At 35.6% G+C, this 23,319-nt stretch overlaps 5 protein-coding genes across 6 annotated transcripts; 1 reads left to right on the top strand and 4 right to left on the bottom strand.

Annotated features, from left to right (window-relative positions):
- Positions 1-128: 128 nt before the first annotated feature.
- LOC104777961 (protein transport protein SEC13 homolog A) lies at positions 129-2,112 on the bottom strand. Its single transcript, XM_010502651.3, has 2 exons — positions 1,881-2,112; positions 129-1,245 (listed from the first exon to the last, which is right to left on the bottom strand). The coding sequence occupies exon 2, from the start codon at positions 1,225-1,227 to the stop codon at positions 319-321; it is 909 nt and encodes a 302-aa protein (XP_010500953.2). The 5' UTR covers positions 1,228-1,245; positions 1,881-2,112; the 3' UTR covers positions 129-318.
- Positions 2,113-11,386: 9,274 nt separating this feature from the next.
- On the bottom strand, positions 11,387-11,725 carry LOC147949406 (uncharacterized). Its single transcript, XM_087463273.1, has one exon. The coding sequence runs from the start codon at positions 11,723-11,725 to the stop codon at positions 11,387-11,389; it is 339 nt and encodes a 112-aa protein (XP_087319399.1).
- Positions 11,726-13,491: 1,766 nt separating this feature from the next.
- Positions 13,492-15,945, bottom strand: LOC147949405 (uncharacterized). The gene is made up of 7 exons (XM_087463267.1): positions 15,796-15,945; positions 15,336-15,598; positions 14,953-15,216; positions 14,515-14,895; positions 14,263-14,425; positions 14,117-14,148; positions 13,492-14,020 (listed from the first exon to the last, which is right to left on the bottom strand). Exons 1-7 carry the CDS (start codon positions 15,943-15,945, stop codon positions 13,492-13,494), a joined length of 1,782 nt encoding a protein of 593 aa, XP_087319393.1.
- A 954-nt stretch (positions 15,946-16,899) lies between these two features.
- Positions 16,900-21,975, top strand: LOC104762031 (protein NRT1/ PTR FAMILY 5.9). Of its 2 annotated transcripts, XM_010499780.3 has the most exons (5): positions 16,900-17,327; positions 19,297-19,365; positions 19,489-19,706; positions 20,256-20,794; positions 20,889-21,975. In XM_010499780.3, exons 1-5 carry the CDS (start codon positions 17,297-17,299, stop codon positions 21,784-21,786), a joined length of 1,755 nt encoding a protein of 584 aa, XP_010498082.1. In that variant the 5' UTR covers positions 16,900-17,296; the 3' UTR covers positions 21,787-21,975. The 2 variants fall into 2 exon arrangements, with proteins under 2 accessions (XP_010498082.1, XP_019099202.1); XM_019243657.2 differs by lacking the exon at positions 16,900-17,327 and having other exon boundaries at positions 18,628-19,365.
- LOC104776450 (uncharacterized) lies at positions 21,941-23,066 on the bottom strand. The gene has a single exon (XM_087468292.1). The coding sequence runs from the start codon at positions 23,064-23,066 to the stop codon at positions 22,101-22,103; it is 966 nt and encodes a 321-aa protein (XP_087324418.1). The 3' UTR covers positions 21,941-22,100.
- Positions 23,067-23,319: the final 253 nt, after the last annotated feature.

The raw sequence follows: 23,319 nt of genomic DNA, 5'->3' as shown, positions 1-23,319 counted from the left end.
GGTCTTAAGCGCCAGCGGCAAAATTTCGCAAATCAATTTTTAATAAATTTTTTTGATACAAAATCACATTTTGATCTAACTGGGTTGAATATTTATTTAGTTGGCGAATGAGTTGAAAACCAAAACGATTTATATAAAATGATACATTTCTTTTGCAACCTTTAAGAGTCTTATAAAAAATAGTACACATATTCATGAGAAACAACGTATAGAGAGAGAGAAACTGGTCCCTAGAAAATGTATACAGAAGAAACCCCACATTTTGATATTACCACCACAATCCACAATAGCAAAGTTACAAACATACAACCCAATCTATTATGGCTCAACGGCAGTCACTTCTTCCCACTCTCCATCAACAACCTCTTTCCACACTGTTACATTATTGTTCCCATACGAAACGGCCAACAAGTTACCCGTCAACGACCACGACACCCTCCACACTGTTGTCTCGAAATCTTTCAATACCTTGCCTTCCCATTGCTCCCCTTCTTTCCCTGTGGTCCATATGATCACTTTCCCATCTTCTGAACCACTCGCTATGGTTGATTTTGGGAGACCCAGGTTCGGTGCCCATGCCACGTCACGCACCCTATCTGTGTGCTTGCTAAGAGCCGGGAAACAGTCCATTTTCCATGACCCGTTGGAGAATTTCCACACTTTCACGGTGCTGTCACACCCACCTGATGCTAGTTTGTAAACCGGCTCGAGCATACCTGAGCTAACGAGTGCCCCTGGTTCTGTGGCTGGTGCCCACGAGACTGAAGTGACTCCAACCGGGTGTGCTTGGTCGATCTTTGTCGTGTCCCAACCGCCATCAGCTCTAGCTGAGAAAACGGATATGTTTCCATCGGATGCTCCACAAGCTAAGGAGAGTCCGAGATCATGAGGAGCCCAAGCGATAGAGTTGACTGATACTTTGTGGTCAGTGAAGACATGAGCTTGTGCCCATTGGTTCTGGTCACCTTCTTTCCATAGTATGATCTGCCCATCGTAGGAACATGAAGCGAGGAGCGAACCGAACTTTGGGTGCGCCCAAGCGACTTGCCATACAGGACCTCGGTGACCGGTTAAGGTAGCTAGAGGCTGTGATCCACTGCTGTTGTTTACTCCGGTAATCTTGATAGTGCAGTCAGATGAGGCAGTAGCCACTCGCTTTCCATAGTAATCCATGACCACATCATGGACAGTGTCGCTATGACCAGTTTCAATCTTCTGGGGAGGCATGTTTCCTGGATGCTTTCACTGTTTCCGTATGGACAAAACAATCAACATAATGATAAGGTTCACTAAAAATCTTAAACTATGATGATGCGGATTTTATAAAAAAAAAAAAGAAAAAAGAAAAAAGCTAACGGGTTCATTCTACAGCTTTGAGCCATTATTAACCAACCAGAGTACAACAGGAGAAGGACCTCTAGCTCTAAATTTCAATTAGGACACGATAGAAACAAAACTATGCAATGCAATCCAAATCAACCATGAGTATGTTTGATTACTAAGGAACAACTAGCAAGTTATCACAACCAAGACATGTCAGTACACGGATGAGATATATATATATGTGTGTTAACATTCAAAAAAAGGAGACAGAGCAAAAAAAAAAAAACATGATTGGATCTATCTATCTATACTCAGACCTCAGTTTTAAGCGTTTATTCAACAAATCACCATAGACCATTAAACATCACAATGCTTAAATCGTACATAAGTTCTGAAAGGGAGCCCAAGTAAAAAAATTAACACGATCAAAAAGGGAATTCGAAAATCGTAGATCCTCCTAATAATTGTTAACTTTTTCCCCACAGATGTACAATTCCCATTCATCTGAACTGAGCTAGGAACCCAGAAACAATAACGGAGAAGAAGGAGATACGAACCTGGTAACGGAGTAATCTTCTTCCTTTGAAGTCTACAAAACCCAGATCTGCTACTGCTGGAGTGCGAGCGAGCGAGCGAACGAGAGAGAGAAACCGAAAGAGAGGCGAGCTTGTGTTGTGTCTTCCTTATTACCGATTCTACCCCTGCTTACGGGAATGACAACAGTGCCCCTACTTACTACCAGCAATTTACTTAAGCGTATGTCGACATTGATCATTTGCTAAAAGGACTAAGAAAGGTGATGTTTTGAAAAAATGTTGTTTATTGGTCAAGTTTAAATATGTCAGATTTAAATCAAACAGTAACTTATAATACTAATATATAAGAGTCAAAATGATATGGTAAAAAAATATACAAAAGTATAACTTTTTTAAAAGTAATATTTTGGTCATTTGAGCCTATAATTTATGTCGTGTAGAAAGGCACCATAACAGTAATTAGTACTCTAATCTTCAAATGTTCGTGAATAACTAAGCATTAACATATTTTATGTCGATAATATATCATAGTTAATTAACCCTTTTAGCACCAGATCAACACACAGATTGTGTAAGTGTTTTATTACATGACTAATATTAAACAAATGCAACTTTGTAAGTATTCATATGTAGGCAAGGGCGGACGTACATTACAGTAAACCGGAGCACTTGCCACGGTTAAATTTTTCAGATTAATGTTATTTTACATGAGTTTTAAGTATACCCCTGCTAAAATATTTTTTATTGCTCCCATTACCCTATTTTCTTTTTAAATATACTTTTTGTGTTGTATATAATATTAAAATATCCTACAAATACAATACAAAAACTTAATTTTATTTATATTTCCTATGTTAACAAGCCCATATCTATATATAATAGCAAATCCACTTTTTTGTGTCAACTTTTAATCCAACGGATGAGATTAGTTACAGTTTTAATCCAACGGTTTAAAATTATTAATCATGTCTTTTCGTCGCACCCCCATCTTTCAAAAATCACACCTCTTAGTCTTTGCATCTCTTTGTTGTACCTCATGGTTTCAAAAATCACATCCATTAATTTTTACACCTTTTAAATCACACCTCTTAGTCTTTGCATCTCTTTGTTGTATCTCCTGGTTTCAAAAATCACATCCATTAATTTTTACACCTTTTAAATCACACCTCTTAGTCTTTGCATCTCTTTGTTATACCTCCTGGTTTCAAAAATCACATCTATTAATTTTTACACCTTTTAAATCACACTTCCAGTCTTTGCATCTCTTTGTTGTACCTCATGGTTTCAAAAATACATCCATTAATTTTTACACATTTTAATTTCACACCTCTATGTGTTACACCTCTTTGTTGTACCTCCATGTTTCACATCTATTAATTTTTATACATTTACATTTTTCACCTCTATGTCTTACACCTCTTTGTTTATTATATATAAACTTTTCTTGACTACATAAACAAGTTTCGAACAATTGTTTTCTGAGTACTAAAGAATTGTATTATTGAAGTGTTTTTGAACTTTCAAGCATCAATCTCTAATTCAAGGTAATTTAATATTTTTGCTGCGAATGACCTGTAGTGTTTCTCGGTTAGATTATTATTACTGTTAGTCGACACTATTAAGTTCATACATTAATCTTAGTTTTGTTAACTTTTAGTCTCTTCAAAATTTTTAGCCTTTCCGGTTATCATGTTTTTGCATGGCTAATGTTATTAAGTACGTGTGCCATATTTTTTGCATGGCTAATGTTTTTGATTCTCAATGTGCAGATTTTATTTTTTGACTTTCTGGAAAAACCAAAACCAAGATACGAGAGGCATGATGATATGCAGTGATACTAGAGCTACGGATAAGCCAAAGTTTTTTAACAAACATGGTATAATTATAATTTTATATATGTTCTTATTTTAATCTATAGATAATAGCAAACCCACTTTTTTGTGTCAACTTTTAATCTAACGGATGAGATTAGCTACAGTTTTAATCCAACGGTTTAAAATTATTAATCGTGTCTTTTCGTCGCACCCCCATCTTTCAAAAATCACACCTCTTAGTCTTTGCATCTCTTTGTTGTACCTCCTGGTTTCAAAAATCACATCCATTAATTTTTACACCTTTTAAATCACACTTCTTAGTCTTTGCATCTCTTTGTTGTACCTCCTGGTTTCAAAAATCACATCCATTAATTTTTACACCTTTTAAATCACACCTCCTTAGTCTTTGCATCTCTTTGTTGTACCTCTTGGTTTCAAAAATCACATCCATTAATTTTTACACCTTTTAATTTCACACCTCTATGTGTTACACCTCTTTGTTGTACCTCCATGTTTCACATCTATTAATTTTTACACATTTACATTTCACACATCTATGTCTTAGGGCATCATTAATGGGAGAACTTTTTTTTTGTGTTCTTAGATTAAATATATAGTGAAAATAATGTTAGATCAGTTGTTAAGATCATAGGTAAAAAAAATGGGAGAACTAATTATGCTGTTCTTAGAATAAAGATATAGTGAAATAATATTCATAAACATTTTACAAATTATAAAAACTTATAAAATAACATTTAAATTGCTTACTTATATAAAAGCAATTGTATACTTATAAATTAATATAATATTCATAAACATTTTACAAATTATAAAAACTTATAAAATAACATTTAAATTGCTTACTTATATAAAAGCAATTGTATACTTATAAATTAATATAATATTCATAAACATTTTACAAATTATAAAAACTTATAAAATAACATTTAAATTGCTTACTTATATAAAAGCAATTGTATACTTATAAATTAATATAATATTCTTAAACATTTTACAAATTATAAAAACTTATAAAATAACATTTAAATTGCTTACTTATATAAAAGCAATTGTATATTTATAAATTAATATAATATTCTTAAACATATTACAATTATAAAAACTTATAAATTAACATTTAAATTGCATACTTATATAAAAGCAATTATATACTTATAAATTAATATAATATTCTTAAACATATTACAATTATAAAAACTTATAAATTAACATTTAAATTGCTTACTTATATAAATGAAATATTTTCTTTTTTTCCAAAAAATCTCGTCCAATCACATGAAGCCACGTCAAATAAGAACTGAGCTTAAATCAGTTCTACATTAAGAACTAAAAAAAGTGTTCTAAGCCACTATTCATTATTTTTATAATTTTTTTGGGCTTAGAACACCCTTGGTGTTCTCCCATTAATGATGGCCTTACACCTCTTTGTTTATTATATATAAACTTTTCTTGACTACATAAACAAGTTTCGAACAATTGTTTTCTGAGTACTAAAGAATTTTATTATTGAAATGTTTTTTAACTTTCAAGCATCAATCTCTAATTCAAGGTAATTTAATATTTTTGCTGCGAATGACCTGTAGTGTTTCTCGGTTAGATTATTATTACTGTTAGTCGACACCATTAAGTTCATACATTAATCTTAGTTTTGTTAACTTTTAGTCTCTTCAAAAATTTTAGCCTTTCCCGTTTTCATGTTTTTGCATGGCTAATGTTATTAAGTACGTGTGCCATATTTTTTGCATGGCTAATGTTTTTGATTCTCAATGTGCAAATTTTATTTTTTGACGTTCTGGAAAAACCAAAACCAAGATACGAGAGGCATGATGATATGCAGTGATGCTAGAGCTACGAATAAGCCAAATTTTTTTAACAAACATGGTATAATTATAATTTTATATATGTTCTTATTTTAACCTATTTATTTTTTCTAACAAACATGGTATAAATGTTTTAAAAAAAAAATTGTTTGTAGGATGTCCATTAGATGTTCATGATCCAGGTTAGTTTACATTTTTTGTAAATAAATTTTTTAAAACTTTTAGTTGAATTATAATTTCTTATACTTTCTGGGTATCAAACATTTTGATAATATATAGAAATATTACAAATGAGCATGGAAATAGAGTGCCGAAGAAAAAGCCAGACATACTTGTGACAACACAAAATTAAATTCTAGAAAGCGTAAGCACGACCAAATGACAAGTCAAGTTAGAAAGAAAAGATCTACTAAAGGTAACTTATTTAGTCTTTGATGACTTTCTAATCTGTATATACAACTTTTTTAAAACATAATGTATAACAATCATTTTTAGAGTGATCTGGAATCTGCCAAAAAAAAATGCAAGAAATTTATAAAATTAGTGTTTAACCTAAAGAAGAGAACATCAAAAGGTGAGATATTATTATCACCTGTTTCACCACATCGACTTCGTTTTCGCTGTGTTTATTGAAAAACATGATGGTACCGATTCATAAACATAAGTGGGAAATCAAATAGAGGGAGATGCAGCCTGGAAGGAGAGCAGCCGACACGGTGGAATGGGATGGATTGGGAGAGACCAACATAAAATCCTCTGTTCTATATTTAATTAATTTTCTGAACTTTTGTAGTTTAATTGAATTGCTTTGATTGAATAGTTGATGAGTGTACAAGTTTTGTCTATATGCATTCTTAGTCTGTTACGTCTTGATTTTTTTTCTTTTCCAAAGAGGAATATGTGATTTGAAGCAAATATTACAAATCCATGTATCAAATGTGTTAGTAGGAAATAAGGCAATCAAGATTAACCCATTAAAATGGAGGAAAGAGGGGGGTCTTTTGAGGAAAAACGTGAGACCAACATGCATGTAGCTGTGGAAAGCATTATAGCCAAATATATATCTCTAAAAGTTGTAGCTGAAGAATGTGAGTTACTTTATACTAACCAATTAGGTTTGATTGGTCGGTCATATAAAACTTGGTTTTGTACATATCTAAAAGTGAGAGAAAAAAACATCCACAAGCATAAGTGAAATTTTATATATGGTTAAAAGTAATGTTCATAGTAAATCATTTGTATACAAACTCCACTTGCTTATAGCATCGGAATATTGATTGTGATTTGTGAATCAGTAATCTATGGAAAGAGAAATCGCGTATCAAAGTGAAGGGGAAACGAAACTCAATCCAGCCATCTACTCCGATCCCAATCTTCGACCTTCCTTCGACAAGTGGAATTTAGTATTTTCTCGATACAGTAAATAAACCAAGAGATAAGCAGCCTCGTATGTATTTCGATTGATAATGATCAACAACAAAGACAATTTCTAATAGCAAATTAAGAAAGGATACCAATATATAGCACTATATGGTCGGAGACAAACATAAATGAAATTTTATATATGGTTAAAAGTATTGTTCATAGTAAATCAAGCTCTAAAAAAGGCTCACTTTTGTATGTGACAACATAAAATATAATAACATTGAAATGAATTTTTGGCTTTTTAATCAGCAGAAAGCAATAGCAAGAAGTGAAAATAATCAAATTGATTGAGAAAAGAAAGAATTTAGGATGAATTACAAATGTTAAATTTCAATTTAGGATTTCACTTCCCCGTGCGGCAACGCACGGGTCGCTTTCCTAGTTCTATTAATAAAACAAAATTTTGTTACTTATATTAACTTGAAACTAATCAAATATTTTTAACTGATATAATTTTATTAAAAAAAATAATAAATAATAATTTAATATTATTGCCTCAGATAAAATAATTTTCTGGATCCGCCTATCTACGTGTCGAACAAACATGTGTTCGTTAAGTGCGACTTTACGTACCACATACAGATTAGGATCAGGCACGAGAAAGATTACGTTAGTATGTATTCAGGACCTTTACTGGATTTCAATTTCGTAATGAAGATCTTAATAAATAAACACATATATATATATATATACCTTACATTTTCATTTTTCAATATATATAATATGCATTAATTATGCTAGTTACGTTGGCATATGTCAAATTATAACAAAATGTTCAGAAAACGTAATAAATCGATCAAGAGTTTTCACAAGTAAAAAAAAATCATATAGCTACTATGGAGTCACGAAATTCATTTGTGACAATTTCGTGACTAAATACAGTCACAAACCAAATTTATGACAAAATCGTGGCTATATAAAATCACAAACATATCACATGACTTAATCGTAGCTATAGAAAGTCACGAAATTATGTCATGATTTAATCATAGCTTATTAGCTATGAAAAGGTATCAAAATTCAGTGATTATTTAATAAAAAATTATAAACATATCCAAAATTTAAACACAACTCTAAAATCCTAAATCTAAACAAAAATCTAATTACTAAAGTATATCCATAAACTAAAATTTTAAGTCATTATATTCACATGAAACTAATATTTGAAACCATTTACATATATCCTTTACATAAAATTATTTTTTAAAAAGCTAGATATTTAAAATCTTATCAATTTTTTAACCCCAAACCAAAATTTAATCATTATAATAAATTGAATTTATATAAAAATTACGTTTTTCAAATTTAATCAATTGTTTCATAACTGATAACTGTAAACATAAATCATTAATAAATATATTGAACAAAGAAAAAGAAAATTAGATATAAAAAACATAAAGGTTGCAACAAAAGATACTAGCCTCGCATTGGCTGTTCCACAAAAATGAGGATCACTACATAGTTGATCATCCACCGTTAATAACACTGAATCTAACGGACACAAAACCTTTATTTGTTTGCGTTTCTTGAGTAAATGAAAATTATTCTCTCATCTTCTTTATTCTTCTATTACGCTGGTTTTTCCTTGTTCTTCTATCCTTTCTTTGTTTCATTTTCTTCCAGATGTCGCTGTTCGAACCTCCACCACCGCTTTTTTTAGCCACCGTTCACCACCACCACATAGTGAGAAGTTTAGCGGCGTCGTGATGGAGTCCGATCCAAGTTCCGCTTGCTGCAATTTCTTTAACGACAATGGTGAAACCATCACCATCTAGCCACCACCATTTTTGAAAGGAAGAACAAGAAATCCTCACCCTCCAGCCACCACCACCTTAGAAAGAAAAACAAGAAAGCTTCACGTCCTAGATCTATTGCCCAGCAAAACCCTCACCCTCCAGCCACCACCAGATCTGATGCCACAAAATCATCGGAGAGACTTGAGGGAAGAAGCGGCGTTGAGATATTTTTTATTTAATTATTTTTTTAGTTAAAATCGTTTTTGTAAATAAATTGTTTTATTTTATAAATAAATCATTATTAGATTTTTAAGAAATAATTATCGTTTTTTGTTTTGTTTTTTTTTTTTTTTTTTTTTTATTAAAATTATATAACAAAGTCACGAATATTTCTGTGATAAAACCGTGATAAATCAGCTACGAAATACGCGTGATAAAACCTTGGCTAGGTAGCTACGAACAAGCAGCGAAAAAAATTGGCCACGACGCTATGGCAACGATTTTTTTTTGTGACCAATCGTGTGACTATTTTCTCATATAGCCACGAATGTTTTACCTCAGCCACTAAAATTTTAGTGGCTATACATATTTTTTTTACTAGTGTTTTTTGTTTGTGTGTAAAAAATCGATCAAGAGTTGGTTGCATGAAGATTAGAAATAACAAATAATTTGATGCAAAAATTAACGAAAAAAGAACCGTGCAGAGGTGTCGCTATCTTATTTCGTTGATGATATGAAAGGAAAAAACATTGATGGATTGATGTTTTTTTGTAGCTGAGAATGAGAATATTTGCATTATTCTGTCGTCATTGGCAACTTACAAACTTCGCTTAGAAAAGTTTCATATTTTTTTGATTTTTTCCCATGTAGAAGACACTAGACAGTGTTATCTGTTCCTTTTCTCCTTTGTAGACCAAAATGATTTCCATCTCACTAAACCACCATAGCGTGGGGTACACAGGACACTACATATATAGTGCAGGTATAATCTAAATTATTTGTCGACCCAGAATAAAAATAGAAATAGAAAAATCAAACTGCATTTATTGAAGATTACGCTCCTAGTTGAAAAATCAAACTGCATTTATTAAAGGTATTTTCAACTTGGAGATGACCTTCTCTTGCCTACATACTATGTACAATGTTACTTATGTTACATGCAAGCAGGGCGGATCCAAAGAGGGGGGCACGTTCCCCATGCTAATTAAAAAAAAATTATCTATTATTTATTATAATTTATTATATCAAAATATCAAATGACTATTTGTGTCCTAGTAGATGTTAGGAATGATGTGTTTCATATTTCTCATATCATTTGTTCTTTATTTATTATGTCACGTTTTATCTTTTTATTTTGTATGCACAATTTTTTTTTTCTTGTTTTTTACATTTTTAATTAGTTGTTAATTACATTTTTCTTTCTTTTTTATTTATATTTCCAAAATACACTAATTAATTTCGTTATTTGTTTATGTACTTTCTAAAATATTAATAAATACATCTAGTAAATTCAGTATATCAAGTTTCTATTCAATTTGTATTTCAAAAATGTAAAAATCAATGATAATGATATTCCTCATAAAAAATTGAATTTTTAAAGTTTTTCACAAACTTAAATTTTAAAAATATGAAAAAAAGATATAACTATTATATAAAAAAAAATATATGTGTCCGATGTTAATTTTAGTTCTGGATCGGCCACCCTATGCATGTATTACTAGTTTAGTTTGTAGACAACATGGCCGGTATATTAATGTAATCGTATAATTTTATTAAATAGATGATCTACTATCTACTAAGTTACTAAGAATTATATGTATTTTGTGGACAGAATATGTGTAAGATATATATATATATATATATATATATATATATATATGTCAACGACTACATCATAAATTCATTATTGTTTTCCTGGTACAGTAGTTGGTAATCATGTTGTCTACAAACTAGTGATGAATCTTTTTCTCGAATGTTTATATTCATATTTACTTAACAAACGAGTGTATGTTTAATAGCTCATGCAAGTCACGGTTAAGCAAACGTAAGCACGTGTTATTCTCAGGTTCTTAACGTACAGTGCAACCTTTGATAACTGTTAATTATATTATCAAAAGAAATTTGAGATTTACAAGAATTTAAATAGGTAATTACAGCCCAAAAAAAATAAAAAACCGTAAATTACAGAAGAAATAAGTTTCCGATAGGAAATGTTTAATTACAATAATCAAATATCCTCAATAAAGGTGTGCTAGCCATTTGAGTAGTAGTCATTTACCTTATTTGTTATATTGATGAGCTAAGAGGATGTCTCGGATTGTTCTGTCAAGAAGTCTGAATAGTGAGTCAGGTGGACCACCATAAGATCGAGAGTTGCATTCCTTCCAGAGAAGATAGATTGTGGCCTGGGAAACCATTTTCTTGAGCGTGGAGGGTAATCCTGCCGAGTTACCTAGGAGCCAACTAATCAAGGTTTGCCAAGATGCAAATATGAGGTTTGGGAGACCAAGTCTAGAGAAAACTAGGCCTTACATATGTTGAGCATATGCACAATGCAGGAACAAATGCTCCCTATTCTCGAGTCCAGCAGAGCACAGAAGACAGTTTGTATCTGTATCCCTTCCCCATTTTGCAGTTCTTGCTTTGACCGGAAGTCTGTTGAGATTGGCCACCCAGAACGTGAAGGAGTGCTTGGGTATGCCTTTCTTAAATCAGATAGCTTTATACCACTCTTTTATCTCTGCTGAAGGACGCAACAAATTCCAAGTTATTTTTGTGCTGAAAAACTCTTTTCTGTCACCTTCGGGCCCCCAGGTGTAAGAATCAGGACCTGCAGACTCCACCGGGGTATTTAGCTGTAGGAGATAGTACCAGATTGATTGGAGAAGAGGGTTTCTGGTTCTAGAAGATGAAAGCCTCCATCCTTGAGGACCAGTTCCCTGGATGACAGTCGCATCCTTGGGAATGCCCATAAGGCGAGGACCGTCTTGACCAATGAGATCGATCAATGGTCCTGCCTGATTCCAATTATCAAACCAGTAGCTTGCCATTTTTCCGTCACCTATATTGCATCCCATGAGAGTCTTTACCAGAAGTTTCAGGGCGAGAAGAAATTTCCACATCTAGGAAGCCCTGGAACTATCCTCAGCTGACCAGTAGTTGTTAGCTTTGAGCATATGCTATCTCATCCAAGCCACCTAAAGGGATCCACTATTCGTGAAAAGAAGCCACACCAACCTCGAATTGAGTGTCTTATTCCAGATAGAGAAGTTTCTTAGGCCAAGACCACCTTCATTTTTAGGAAGACAAATATTCTTCCATGAGACCTTTGCATTTGCGCGTTTTTCCAGACTCCCTGACCAAAGGAAAGCATTGCACATGGATTCTATGAGGCGAAGACAGCCTTTAGAGAGGGCAAAGGCAGAGGACCAGAAGTTGACAGAGCTGTAAATCACCGTAGAGATGAGAGGAGATGACCCGCAAAAGAGAGAACCTTAATGGACAAGGAGGAGAACCGAGCTTTGATATTGTCCAGAAGTGGAGAGTAATCAGCTTTCCTGGGCTTACGATGGAGGAGAGGAAGTCCTAGGTATCGGACAGGGAATGACCCATACTCGAAGCCGTGGAGTGACAATTGGTCGCGAAGCTGGTCTGAGACTCCAGCTACAAAAAGAGTGGACTTGTCCCTATTCATACTCAGTCCCGAGAGATCCTTGAATTCATCCAAGAGAGTAGCAATTGCATGCAGAAAGGAGTTACTTCCATCAAAGAAAATCATTAAGTCATCCGCAAAAGCCAGGTGCGAGATGATAGGATTCCTTCCCAGAGGTGATAACCTATGGAGCCAGTGTCAAAACATTGGGTAAGAAGGTTGGATAGACCTTCCATGGCGATTACAAAGAGGGTAGGGGAGAGAGGATCTCCCTGTCTAAGTACCCTTCCTCCCTTGAAATAGCCGCAGAGCTCTCCATTGATGTTGATGGAGAAAGATGTGGTAGTAACACACTGCTTCACCCAGTTAATGAAACGGGGAGGAAATTGAGCAATCTCCAGGATCTTCAGAACGAAGTCCCATTTCACACAATCAAAGGCCTTCCTCAAATCTACCTTTAACAGCGCCCTTGACATGACATTATTCCTGCCAAAACCTTGCACCATTTCTGAGGCGAGCAAGACGTTCTCCACTAGTAGTCGACCTTTAACAAAGGCAGACTGAGAGTTAGAGATCATCAGGGGGAGGATATCCTCCATTCGACGAGCTAAGATTTTGGAAATGACCTTGTAAAGGACATTACAACACGAGATGGGCATTGACTTGTTTGAGACGGTTACCAGTTCGAAAGAATTCCTTGACTACCGCTATAAGGTCGTTCCCGATGATGTCCCAAGAAGCTTTGCAGAACTCTCCAGTAAAACCGTCTGGTCCCGGAGTTTTATTTGTTGGCATGGAGAAGAATTCTCTCTTTATTTCTGCATCCATGATGTCAGCAACTAGGGACCTCTGGAAGTTTTCCTCCAGTCTGAAAGGGATGAGATCCCTGATTCGCTCAATTTCAGGATTGGAAAGTTGAATAGGGTGCCCTCCAATCAGGTCCTGGTAGTAGGACACACAATGGGTTTTCACCTCCTCAGGACTAGTTAACCTCTGACCTTGATCATTGATGAGATAATGTATTTGGGTATGTGCTATGCGGGTCGCCATAACCCTGTGGAAAAAAGCAGTATTAAGATCCCCACACTCAAACCACTTAATTCTGGATCTCTGATAAATGAATTTTTCCTCAGCGAGGGCAAGAGTCATCCATTTCTGGTGAGCCTATTTCTCCTGAGCTGCTGAGATTCTTGAGGGGTCACTCAGCAACAAAGCTTGACATTGGTGAAGAAAATCCTGAGCTTCTCTTGTACGGTTCTCCAACCCCGAGTACTTTTCCTTGTTTAAGTCACGAAAAATTCCTTTAAGCTCTTTTAGCTTCCTGACCAGTGTGAACTGTGCAGTGCCATTGAAGTCTGCATTATGCCAGTAGTTGAGGAGTCGAGGGATGAAATCTTCATCTTGGAGGAGGAAATGGGAAATCATAAAGTGACTTCGACACTGTTGTCGATTTCCTAAGTCCACGACATCAGGAGAGTGATCAGAGAAATCAGGTTCCGCAAACAATGAGAAGGATAAAGGATATTTGACCATCCATTCATCATTGATCAGGATTCTATCCAGCTTTTTGGCAATCGGATTAAGCTCCTGATTGTTCCACCAAGTGAAATGATTCCCCTTAAGGTAAGGTCCATAAGATTGGCATAAGAAAGGCAATCTCTGAATTCCTCCATCCTTTTCTTTATATGGGTGCCTCCAGAAGAGTGTTCAGCAGGATTTAGGGTTTAATTGAAATCTCCCATAACCACCCAAGGCCGAGAGTACACAGAAGAATCTCAAGACAGATTACACAATTCCTCCCACAGTAATTGTCTCCAATTCCTGCAATTGACAGCATACACAAAAGACACAACAATCTCACTATCCTCCTTTGGTAAGTGGATGATACAAGTTACCATCTGCTTAGACTTCGAATGAATAGTAATCTTCACTGACGGATGCCAGATAATCCATATCCTTCCAATACGCAAAAGTAGACTGCACATATTTCAGAGATTTGTGTTGTTTGACAGGAGTCTCTATAAGGCTGCCAAAAACCGGTTTATGCTGCCGTAGCCATATCCTGAAGCTTCTCCGCTTTACACTATGATTAAAACCTCTAACGTTCCAACAAAAAATGTCTACATTTACCATTAATGAGAAGATTTGGTTAGTGTCCCCTTCCCTGAGGAAGTCTGCTCAAAATGCCTCTCTTTTCTTCGTTTCTTCTTAGATAGAACCTTCATAAATTCCGCATTATCGTCTGGATTATCATCTTCTTCGGATGGGGGGTCGGAAGAAGAGAATTCCTCTGGAGAGCCGTTTTCTGAAGAGGAGGAAGACGAGGATTGGACGCGCTTGGAAGAGGATTTAGTCTTCCCTTTTTTTCGAGGATTAGAAGCAGTATTGAGGCCAATGTCCAGTTCCAGGGTTCCTACCTGATGAGGGTTACCTGAGAAAGTTTTCTCTAGAGCTAGAGAGTTTCTTTTTGATTGCTCCTTACGTCTTCTCTGAGGGTTTTTCCTTTTTTGCACCACTGGATCAGCAGGTAAAGGTTTTGAGACGCTCTTGCCACGAGTGCAGTCCTCCCTAGAGTGAGTGGTTGACTTACAGAAATTACAGAGAATCGGAGCCGTGGGGCATCACTTGATGGAGTGACCTACTCCTTGACAGTGAGCACATATAGGAGGAAGCCACGGACTGAAGACCTCTATTCTGTAAATTTCAACTGATTCAAACTGAGCATTAACTGCTTCCGGAAGCGGCTTGGTGATATTTACAATGGTAAAAACTTTTGCAACTTCCAAGTCTGTGAGGTTGATAGTGGCAGGGTGACAGAAGACCGGATGTCCCACAAGACCTGTTATATGCTCCAAAGCTTCTTGTGAGAAGAACTGAGGAGGAACGCCTCTAAATTCAAGCTAGACCGGAGCTTCTGTTAGCTCAGGCATCACTGGGGTGAGTCCAGGTTCCCAATCTGCAACAAACATGGATTGTCCCTCAATGTGCCACACCCTCTGGGCGAGAACCGGTCTGCGAGTTTCCTCACAAGGTATACGGATAAGAACAGACTTAGGCCCTTGCTTGGAGATAGTGATGTCTCGTCTCTTGCGACTCCAGATTCCATTGAGGATGGCGTAGAGGGCTTTTTCGAGGGAAGATTTCCATGAAATTGCCCAATGATAAAATCCTTCCAGCGGCTTTGATTCTTTTGAATCACCGCGTTAGGGATTTTGACATACAGTTCACCAGATTCTAAGGTGATAGCGGAACCTTTCTTCTCCATCTTGCCCTAGGAGCCAATAAGCATTTCCTTCCAATTAGCTAGAGCTGAGATCTGAGCGGAATCAGCGGCCATGGAGTCTTCGTGGGCTTTCGAGATTTGAGGTCTCGATTCACTTGCTGCAGGACTTACAGATCTTGCCGACTTAGAACCAGCCTTGACGGGGTCCTTGACAGAGCGGAGGGGGGAGCTAGGGCTTTCATTACCGCAAAGGGGGCAGCAGGACTCTCGTCTGTTATCTTAGGGGAAACCAGATCTGAGGACGGGAGAGGATGAGAGGAAGCGGAGACGGAGACTGAGGAGATTAAAGAGGAAGATTTAAGAGGAAAAGAGCGCTTTTTCTTGGGCTTAGTCATTGGAGGAGGGTTGCCAATGCCGAAATCGACAACGACGGTTTCGGAATGAAGGAAATCAGAAAATCGCCTTTTCTCAAATCTCTAGTTTTGGACACTTGTCTTGTTTTGAGTATTGTTTTCGTATTTTATTTAACTTTGTCACTCAACGTATAATTATAAGAATAGACACTCTTAGTAATTTTATAAGAGTGTTCGATCTATATAATTAAAAATAAACCAGAAATAAGCAATTATTTTCTGAAATTCAATATATATATATATATAATTATATAACTTATAATAAATTCAATAATTCATTCTTATCTTCACTTTCCTATTTGTGGTCAGCATTGTTGGAGTTAATATTTTAAATTATCAATTAATATCAAAAGAACGTAAAGAATTGCGTGGTGAAAAAAATGAAATGACGTAAGTACATTCTTATCAAAACAAAATAAAGAATGACGTAAGTATATCCACGTGGAAAAGGAGATGAAACACGTGGCAATAGACATCAGAGTCAGAGAGGAGGAGTTTGGTAGCACGGAAGCTGCTCTTTCTTATTAATTTTTTTTTGGTGCTAGTCGACGTTGGGGCATTCACGTACACTAGCTACACCACTTTCCCCCGCAAAGCCAAAAAACCCTAAAGTTGATTTTATCATCCTTTTTAATTTGCTTTATTTTTTAAAAATTTTTTTCCAAACCATTATTGCGACTTGCGATTGTTATTTCTTCAAATTTATAATCCACACGATTGCCATAGAATATTCTACTAAGAAATATCGTGTATAGACTGTATAGTGGTTGATGGGAATTTTTCATCTTAGGTATTATAATTAATTTGTAAGTCTCTTTGGATGTCGCCAAACTTATTAAACTATATGGTTCTGAGACACCACGTATACCGGAAATATTAGTCTTTCAGAGAACCACTCTCTGTCTTTACTATCCTCCAACTTTTATTGACACGTTTAATTCCTGTCACAACAATTCTATTTATAGAGTAATAGCTAGCTAGATTCGTAAGCAAGAAAATATGAAATTCTTATATATCTAGCCAGCTCTCTTTTAAGTTTTCAAAATTTTGCTCACTTTATAATTTTCTTACGTTCCCGTTGTAAGAGTTTTGTTTTGTTTTTCTCTGTATTTCTTTCTTCGCGTCTGGAAACAGAGATCTAATCTTACAAATATATCTATATAAACAAAAAAAAAATTGCAAACAATCCGAGGTATGACGGGGAAAAAAAAACGAGTCCTGGATTGCCAACTCTTTGGATACTGAGGAAGAGGACCATGGGTTACGTTTAAGGCTAAACTAAAGCAATTCGGTGGACAAATATATTTTGCATCAGTAATCAGTTATTCGAATCATGCATGGCTCATTGGAGAGCACGCGTCTAGGTAACACTTTTGTTCTTAACCATTTGATCTCATTCCTCTATATCTCTATGAATGGAATTATATATAATAACGTTAATTACATAGGTTTGTATATATTTGCGTTTCTTTAACAATTTTAAAAGGAGAGTCTCAAGTATACTACTTATTACATTTACATACTTGACAGAAATGTTTCAAAGGTCATTTTCTTTTCTTTCTTTTTTAAAAAACAAGATTTCATTTAATTAAAAAAGAAAAAGACATATTATCCCACAAAGTCGGTCAATGAAGCCAAAAAGTTGTTAAAGGATAATAGCACACTTTTTAATCTTTGTTTTTCAGGAACACTTTTTAATTTAAGAATTAAGGTATCTAGGAAATCGTCAGGTAATTCCGTACTAAATTAATCTAGGAGTACTAAACGTTCTACTACAATTAATTTCACAACTATAGAACATATCTCTTAAACTAATATATTCCGTACTTAGATAGCCACAACAGTTATATGCATCCGTTGTTATATACGACACTTGGCACATTATAGAGCACACGTGTTCTGTTCATGTATTCGCTTAATCACAAAACGCGCCACATGAAACCTACATGACGACATAATTACTTGTATTGTTTGTAACTTCTTCGGGATACCTGATTTGTAACTCAACTTTGTTCGAATTTTTATAGGAAACAATTTTAAGAAAACTTATTTAAAATAGAAATTCAAATTATGAAAAAATCATTTTCCACTAACTTATGTTTCATGTATTGTTATTATTTTTGTAATCTTATTAATGTGATCATGTGCTCTCACCTCAATATTAATTGGCATTAAAATGGATTACTCCCTATCATTTATATTATACTTTAGACTTTTTCCAATTTTTGATTTGGAATTCTAACAAACCCCCCCCCCCCCCCCCCCCAAAAAAAAAAGATCATCTTAAATATTAATCACGAAATGAATTCACATCCTGTGAAAGAAAAAATCAAACAAGTATATTAAGAAAATACATGCATATATATATATATAATGATGTATAGAAAAAGAAATCAATATACGCCAAAAATAAACGAAAAAGAAAACTTTAATTATAGTTATATATTCAATCTAGCTAGCTGATAGAAAAAGAAAAGCTAATGGATGGTCCATTTTATCGATTATATATATATATATATATATATACTGCATGCAGTTGCATTATTTCGACGTATTTGTAATATTTGATTTATTTTGTAAAATCGATCAACCGGCCTTTTTTTTCTAGACTTTTTAGTGTTTGATTATAAATAGAACAAATCAGCAATCTTATAATTTATAGACTTTTTTTTCTCCTTTTCCTTTTTACTACTTTCCAAGACGGTCTGGGTTTTCTTAGAACATAGAAGGGAATTTTGTGTATAATGTTTTCACATACAGATTAATTAGTTTCTTTCAAAAAGTAGAACGAGTATATATATAAATGAAAATTTTCAGAAATTGGAATATTTTGGATTATATTTGGTGTTATGATTACATACTGGCTACAGTTTATATGAATGTAAAATTTAATTTCTGGTGTTAACAAAAAAAAAAAAAAAGAAAGGTTAGCGTAACGATTTATTGAACCTGGTTGCAGTATGGCAAAAAAAAAAGGGAAGAAATATTTAATACTCTAGCTATACACACATCCACTGATCCACCTATCTACACATACAAAAAAAGGGAAGAACTATTTAATATATGTATAAGATATAGGAATTCCAAATATGGAAATTAATATCTACCATTAATGGAAGTTCCCAAATACCCCAAAGCTAATGATTTTTGTTTTCTTTTTACTCGTAAGATTTCAAGTCTTTATAAATACGAAAATCAATCTCACAAATCATCAATAATCACCTTAATAAATCTCCACTCTCTTCTTACATGTACAACAACAAAATAACCAAACATCTTTTCTCCCCTTCTCTCTCTCTCTACACTACACACACAAACAATAAACACATAAAGACAGTCAGTCTCTAATGGATTTAGAACAGAAGACAAGAGGACTTAGCAAGTCATGTGCTCTTCTCATAGGTAAATGATTTTCTCCTTTCCTTTTTTGTTTGTTTGTTTCAACTTTCAAAGATTTAAACTTCACTCATGAAACTAAAGCTTGAGCTTTCTTTTTTTTCTTATAAACTTTTTTTTTGTGAATAGTGATTGCGGGAATGGAGAGATATGCATTCAAAGGAGTTGCATCAAACTTAGTGACATATCTAACAGATGTAGTGAAGATGAGTAATTCAAGAGCAGCTAAAACAGTTAACACTTGGGCTGGTTTCACTTCTATGCTGCCTCTCTTCTCTGCTCCTTTGGCTGATACTTATTGGGACAGATTCTTCACTATCCTCGCTTCTTCTTCTGTCTACTTTGTGGTAAGTATAAAGGCATGTTATGTAAAGTGCTAAAACTCTCGTCCACTGTTAGAAAAAAACGGTCAGGCGGTGAGCTAGGTAGAGCTTATTTAGTTATTAGGTCACTAGCTAAAATTTTATTTTTTATTTATCTAAGGCTGTAATTGGGTTAGAATTGGACTATATTTTTATTTTTTTTAAAGATGTCTATATATGTATATGGGCATTAACTTGCGCAAGAAAATATGGTTTAGAGGATCTAAGGAAGTTATACGTTAGGTTTTGGGTCATTTTCCGAATTAAGAATCGATCAAGTAGACTATATATCTTAATAAGTTTTAAAAAATTAGATATTGGGTCATCGTCCGATTAGAATTTTCTGTTACCAGTAATGGTGTTTATATATATGTCTCCCTTTTAAAAGTTGGGTTGATGATAATGGAATTTATATAATGTTGAAATAGTGCACATATTGGCGAAAAAGCTAGCTTAGTGGAAATTCGATTTTTTTCCCTTTGTTATAGATTTTCGAAGTTTTTTAAAAATCTAATTAATGTTTTTCTTTTAAAGGGGCTAGTGGGATTGACATGGACAGCATTTGCTGGGTCACGGTCAGCTACTAAGACGATCTCTACGTGTTTTCTCTACTCTTCACTATGTCTTGTCTCAATCGGTTTAGGCGTTCTAAACCCTTCTCTTCAAGCCTTTGGTGCAGACCAGCTTGACCACGACCTTGATAAGAATTCCGAGCTTTTCTCGGGTGATCAAAAGGAGGCTAAAGCTACCGGAAAGACTCAGTTTTTCCAATGGTGGTACTTTGGCGTCTGCACCGGAAGCCTTATGGGTGTCACAGTCATGGCTTATATTCAAGACACTTTTGGTTGGGTTCTCGGTTTTGCTATTCCCGGAATCGCAATGTTCCTACTGATCTTGTTGTTCTTGTCGGGTTGCGGAATATATGTTTATTCTTCGGGCGGTGGTCTGAAGATGAAAACAACTACGACACCAATTGAGAAGATCCTTAAATTCATTCAAGGGAGAGTAGTGAAGACGAAGAAAGACATATATACACTTGCAGATGAGAAAGATTTGGATGCTATGGAACTTGAGTAAGTCCCAAAAAACCACGATATATGTTATGAAATTAATTAGTCTTTTACGTTTTGTTAGCTACTTATGATGACACGGATCTTGTTTATGTAGGCTACAAGAGAGGCCTCTCTGTAACTGTGATGATAGCACTGGGACCAAAGACGTTGAGGCTGCTTCAACAACCACCAAAGGATTGGAAGAAGATGAGAGCTTAAAAACGGTTTTCTCTGGGCTTGATAATGTTAAGTTAGTGATTCGCCTTTTGCCCATATGGACGATGCTTCTCATGTTCGCGGTCATCTTCCAGCTGCCAGCAACCTTTTTCACCAAACAAGGTATGACCATGAAGCGAAACATTGGGTCCAACTTCAGAATCCCACCTGCAACCCTGCAAAGCACGATCACGTTATCCATCATCCTTCTTATGCCATTATACGATAAGATTTTGATACCTATTACCAAGAGAATCAAGAATAACGGTAAAGGCATCTCTGTGATGGAGAGAATGGGAGTAGGAATGTTTCTATCCATCATCGCCATTGTTATTGCGGCAATAGTCGAAAGAAAAAGACTAGACATAAGCCAAAAGATGAAGACTTTACCTGATTATGACCCAGAAACCGTCCCACTGAGCATCTTCTGGCTGCTCCCTCAGTATATACTCTTGGGAATCTCGGATATTTTCACAGTCGTTGGTATGCAAGAGTTTTTCTACAGCGAGGTACCTGTTAGAATGAGAACAATGGGATTTGCACTCTACACAAGCGTTTTTGGTGTTGGAAGCTTTGTGAGCGCCGCGCTGATCTCAGTCGTGGAGGCTTACTCGAGCTCAACAGGGGACTGCCAAAACTGGTTTGCAGATGATATGTCGGAAGCTCGGCTTGACAATTACTACTGGCTACTTGCTCTTACAAGTACAATAAGCTTTGTGGTCTACATAGTTCTATGCAAGTTTTTCAAGAGTAGCAGTGATCAAGGCGATGAAAAAGAAGAAGCCCCTACTAAATGAAAAGAAGACCAACTTCGATTCCTTTGACACAGTCAGACTTAGATAATCCGTTTGCCACAAGATTCCACGATAGATTACACTGTAGTGTAGTAGGTTTAGAACTAACTAGCGAACCATGAAGAAAAGGAAGAACACTGTTCTCTACAAGATCTTCTACTATCAAATGCAAATGATTCAACATCATTATTATCTCGTGTGTTTGATTACATATCATTTTTATCCTCCCATTGACCAACAACAATTTCTAAAATGGACAAAAACTAAACCAGAAAAAAATAAAAAGTCTGAAACTTTGATTTGTATTGTATCTACCTTCAGTCATGTGAGCTGATTCCATTAAGACCAGCTTCCTTAGTAACGTGTCCCTCTTCTCGAATCTCGTCTTCTTCATCAGAATCGAGGGTGAAAGTACTTAAGTTCTCCATCTCAGCTCCGAGAGGCCGATATATCGAGTGATCTTCACGGAGATAACCTTTCTTGTTCGCAACAACAGAGAACAATGCAGTAGCCAAAACCACCATCAAAGCCAAGTGACAGTTGAACTGAAGAGTTGCTATAGCTTTGGCTCTGTGAAAATCACCGTGTCCTTTGCATTTGATCGTGAAATTGCCTCTGCTCTTCCCGTGAAACGAACAATTATTAGTAATCAAACCGGTGAAAAACGATATACCCATTTGCAGAAACCAAGTTCCTTGCAGAATCAGACCGATCCCACGACCTAATCTGGCGAAACGATGCGTGTTGTTGGCGTCAGATTTGAGCTCAAACACCGTGGAGAAGACGCAGATCGCAATGGGTACGAGCATGAGATCGTAATAGCGATTCTCGATTCCAGAAACGTCTTTCTTTTGAAGGTAGAACATCAAGAACTCCTCGACGAAGCCGAAGAGAAGCAACAGAGTCGTAATCGAAGACGGTAGAGAAACAAAGACTGCGTTTTTGGAGTTGACCAGATATGTTAGTATGGCGTACACTAGGAATAGTACTGCCACAGCCAGGATCTGTAACTGGATCATCGACCCGACCCGATCGTGGGATCCGATTGAGCTGAAGAAGGAGAATATCGAGTTGGCTATAAACAGAGACGAAAGCAAAGCTACGGGGATGGAAGATGATCCAACAGATTTCGGCGACGAACGACTGATCTGAGCCATCGGGGAAGAAGATGGATCAGTAGTACCAGTAGATGGATTCGGATCCAGGTTCGATGAGTCGAGTGACTCCCAAGCTCCGATTACTGCAAATCCACCGCCGGCGACGGCGTAACTCAATATACCCATCACTTCAAATTCTCAGAATCTCACAATCTTCCAATTCCAAGATCTCTGCGAACCAGATTATACCTACTTCTTTCGAGGAAATTTGGAAATTTCCGCCATTGAAGCTTCTTAACAGAAGAAACTCGAACCTCGGTGTCCTGGTAAACCGGAATGACCCGACCCGACCCGAATAACAACCCAAATTGGGATATAGGCTGGTTGGCCAGTCACACAATATAGGCCCATTGGGTATTTAAATGCAATCATCACGTGT

The sequence above is a fragment of the Camelina sativa genome, chromosome 1 (assembly GCF_030686135.1).
Source record: "Camelina sativa cultivar CO46 ecotype springtype chromosome 1, ASM3068613v1".
Lineage (NCBI taxonomy): Eukaryota > Viridiplantae > Streptophyta > Magnoliopsida > Brassicales > Brassicaceae > Camelina > Camelina sativa.
Note: the sequence above shows the minus strand (reverse complement) of the source record. Positions and strands in the feature narration are given on the sequence as shown.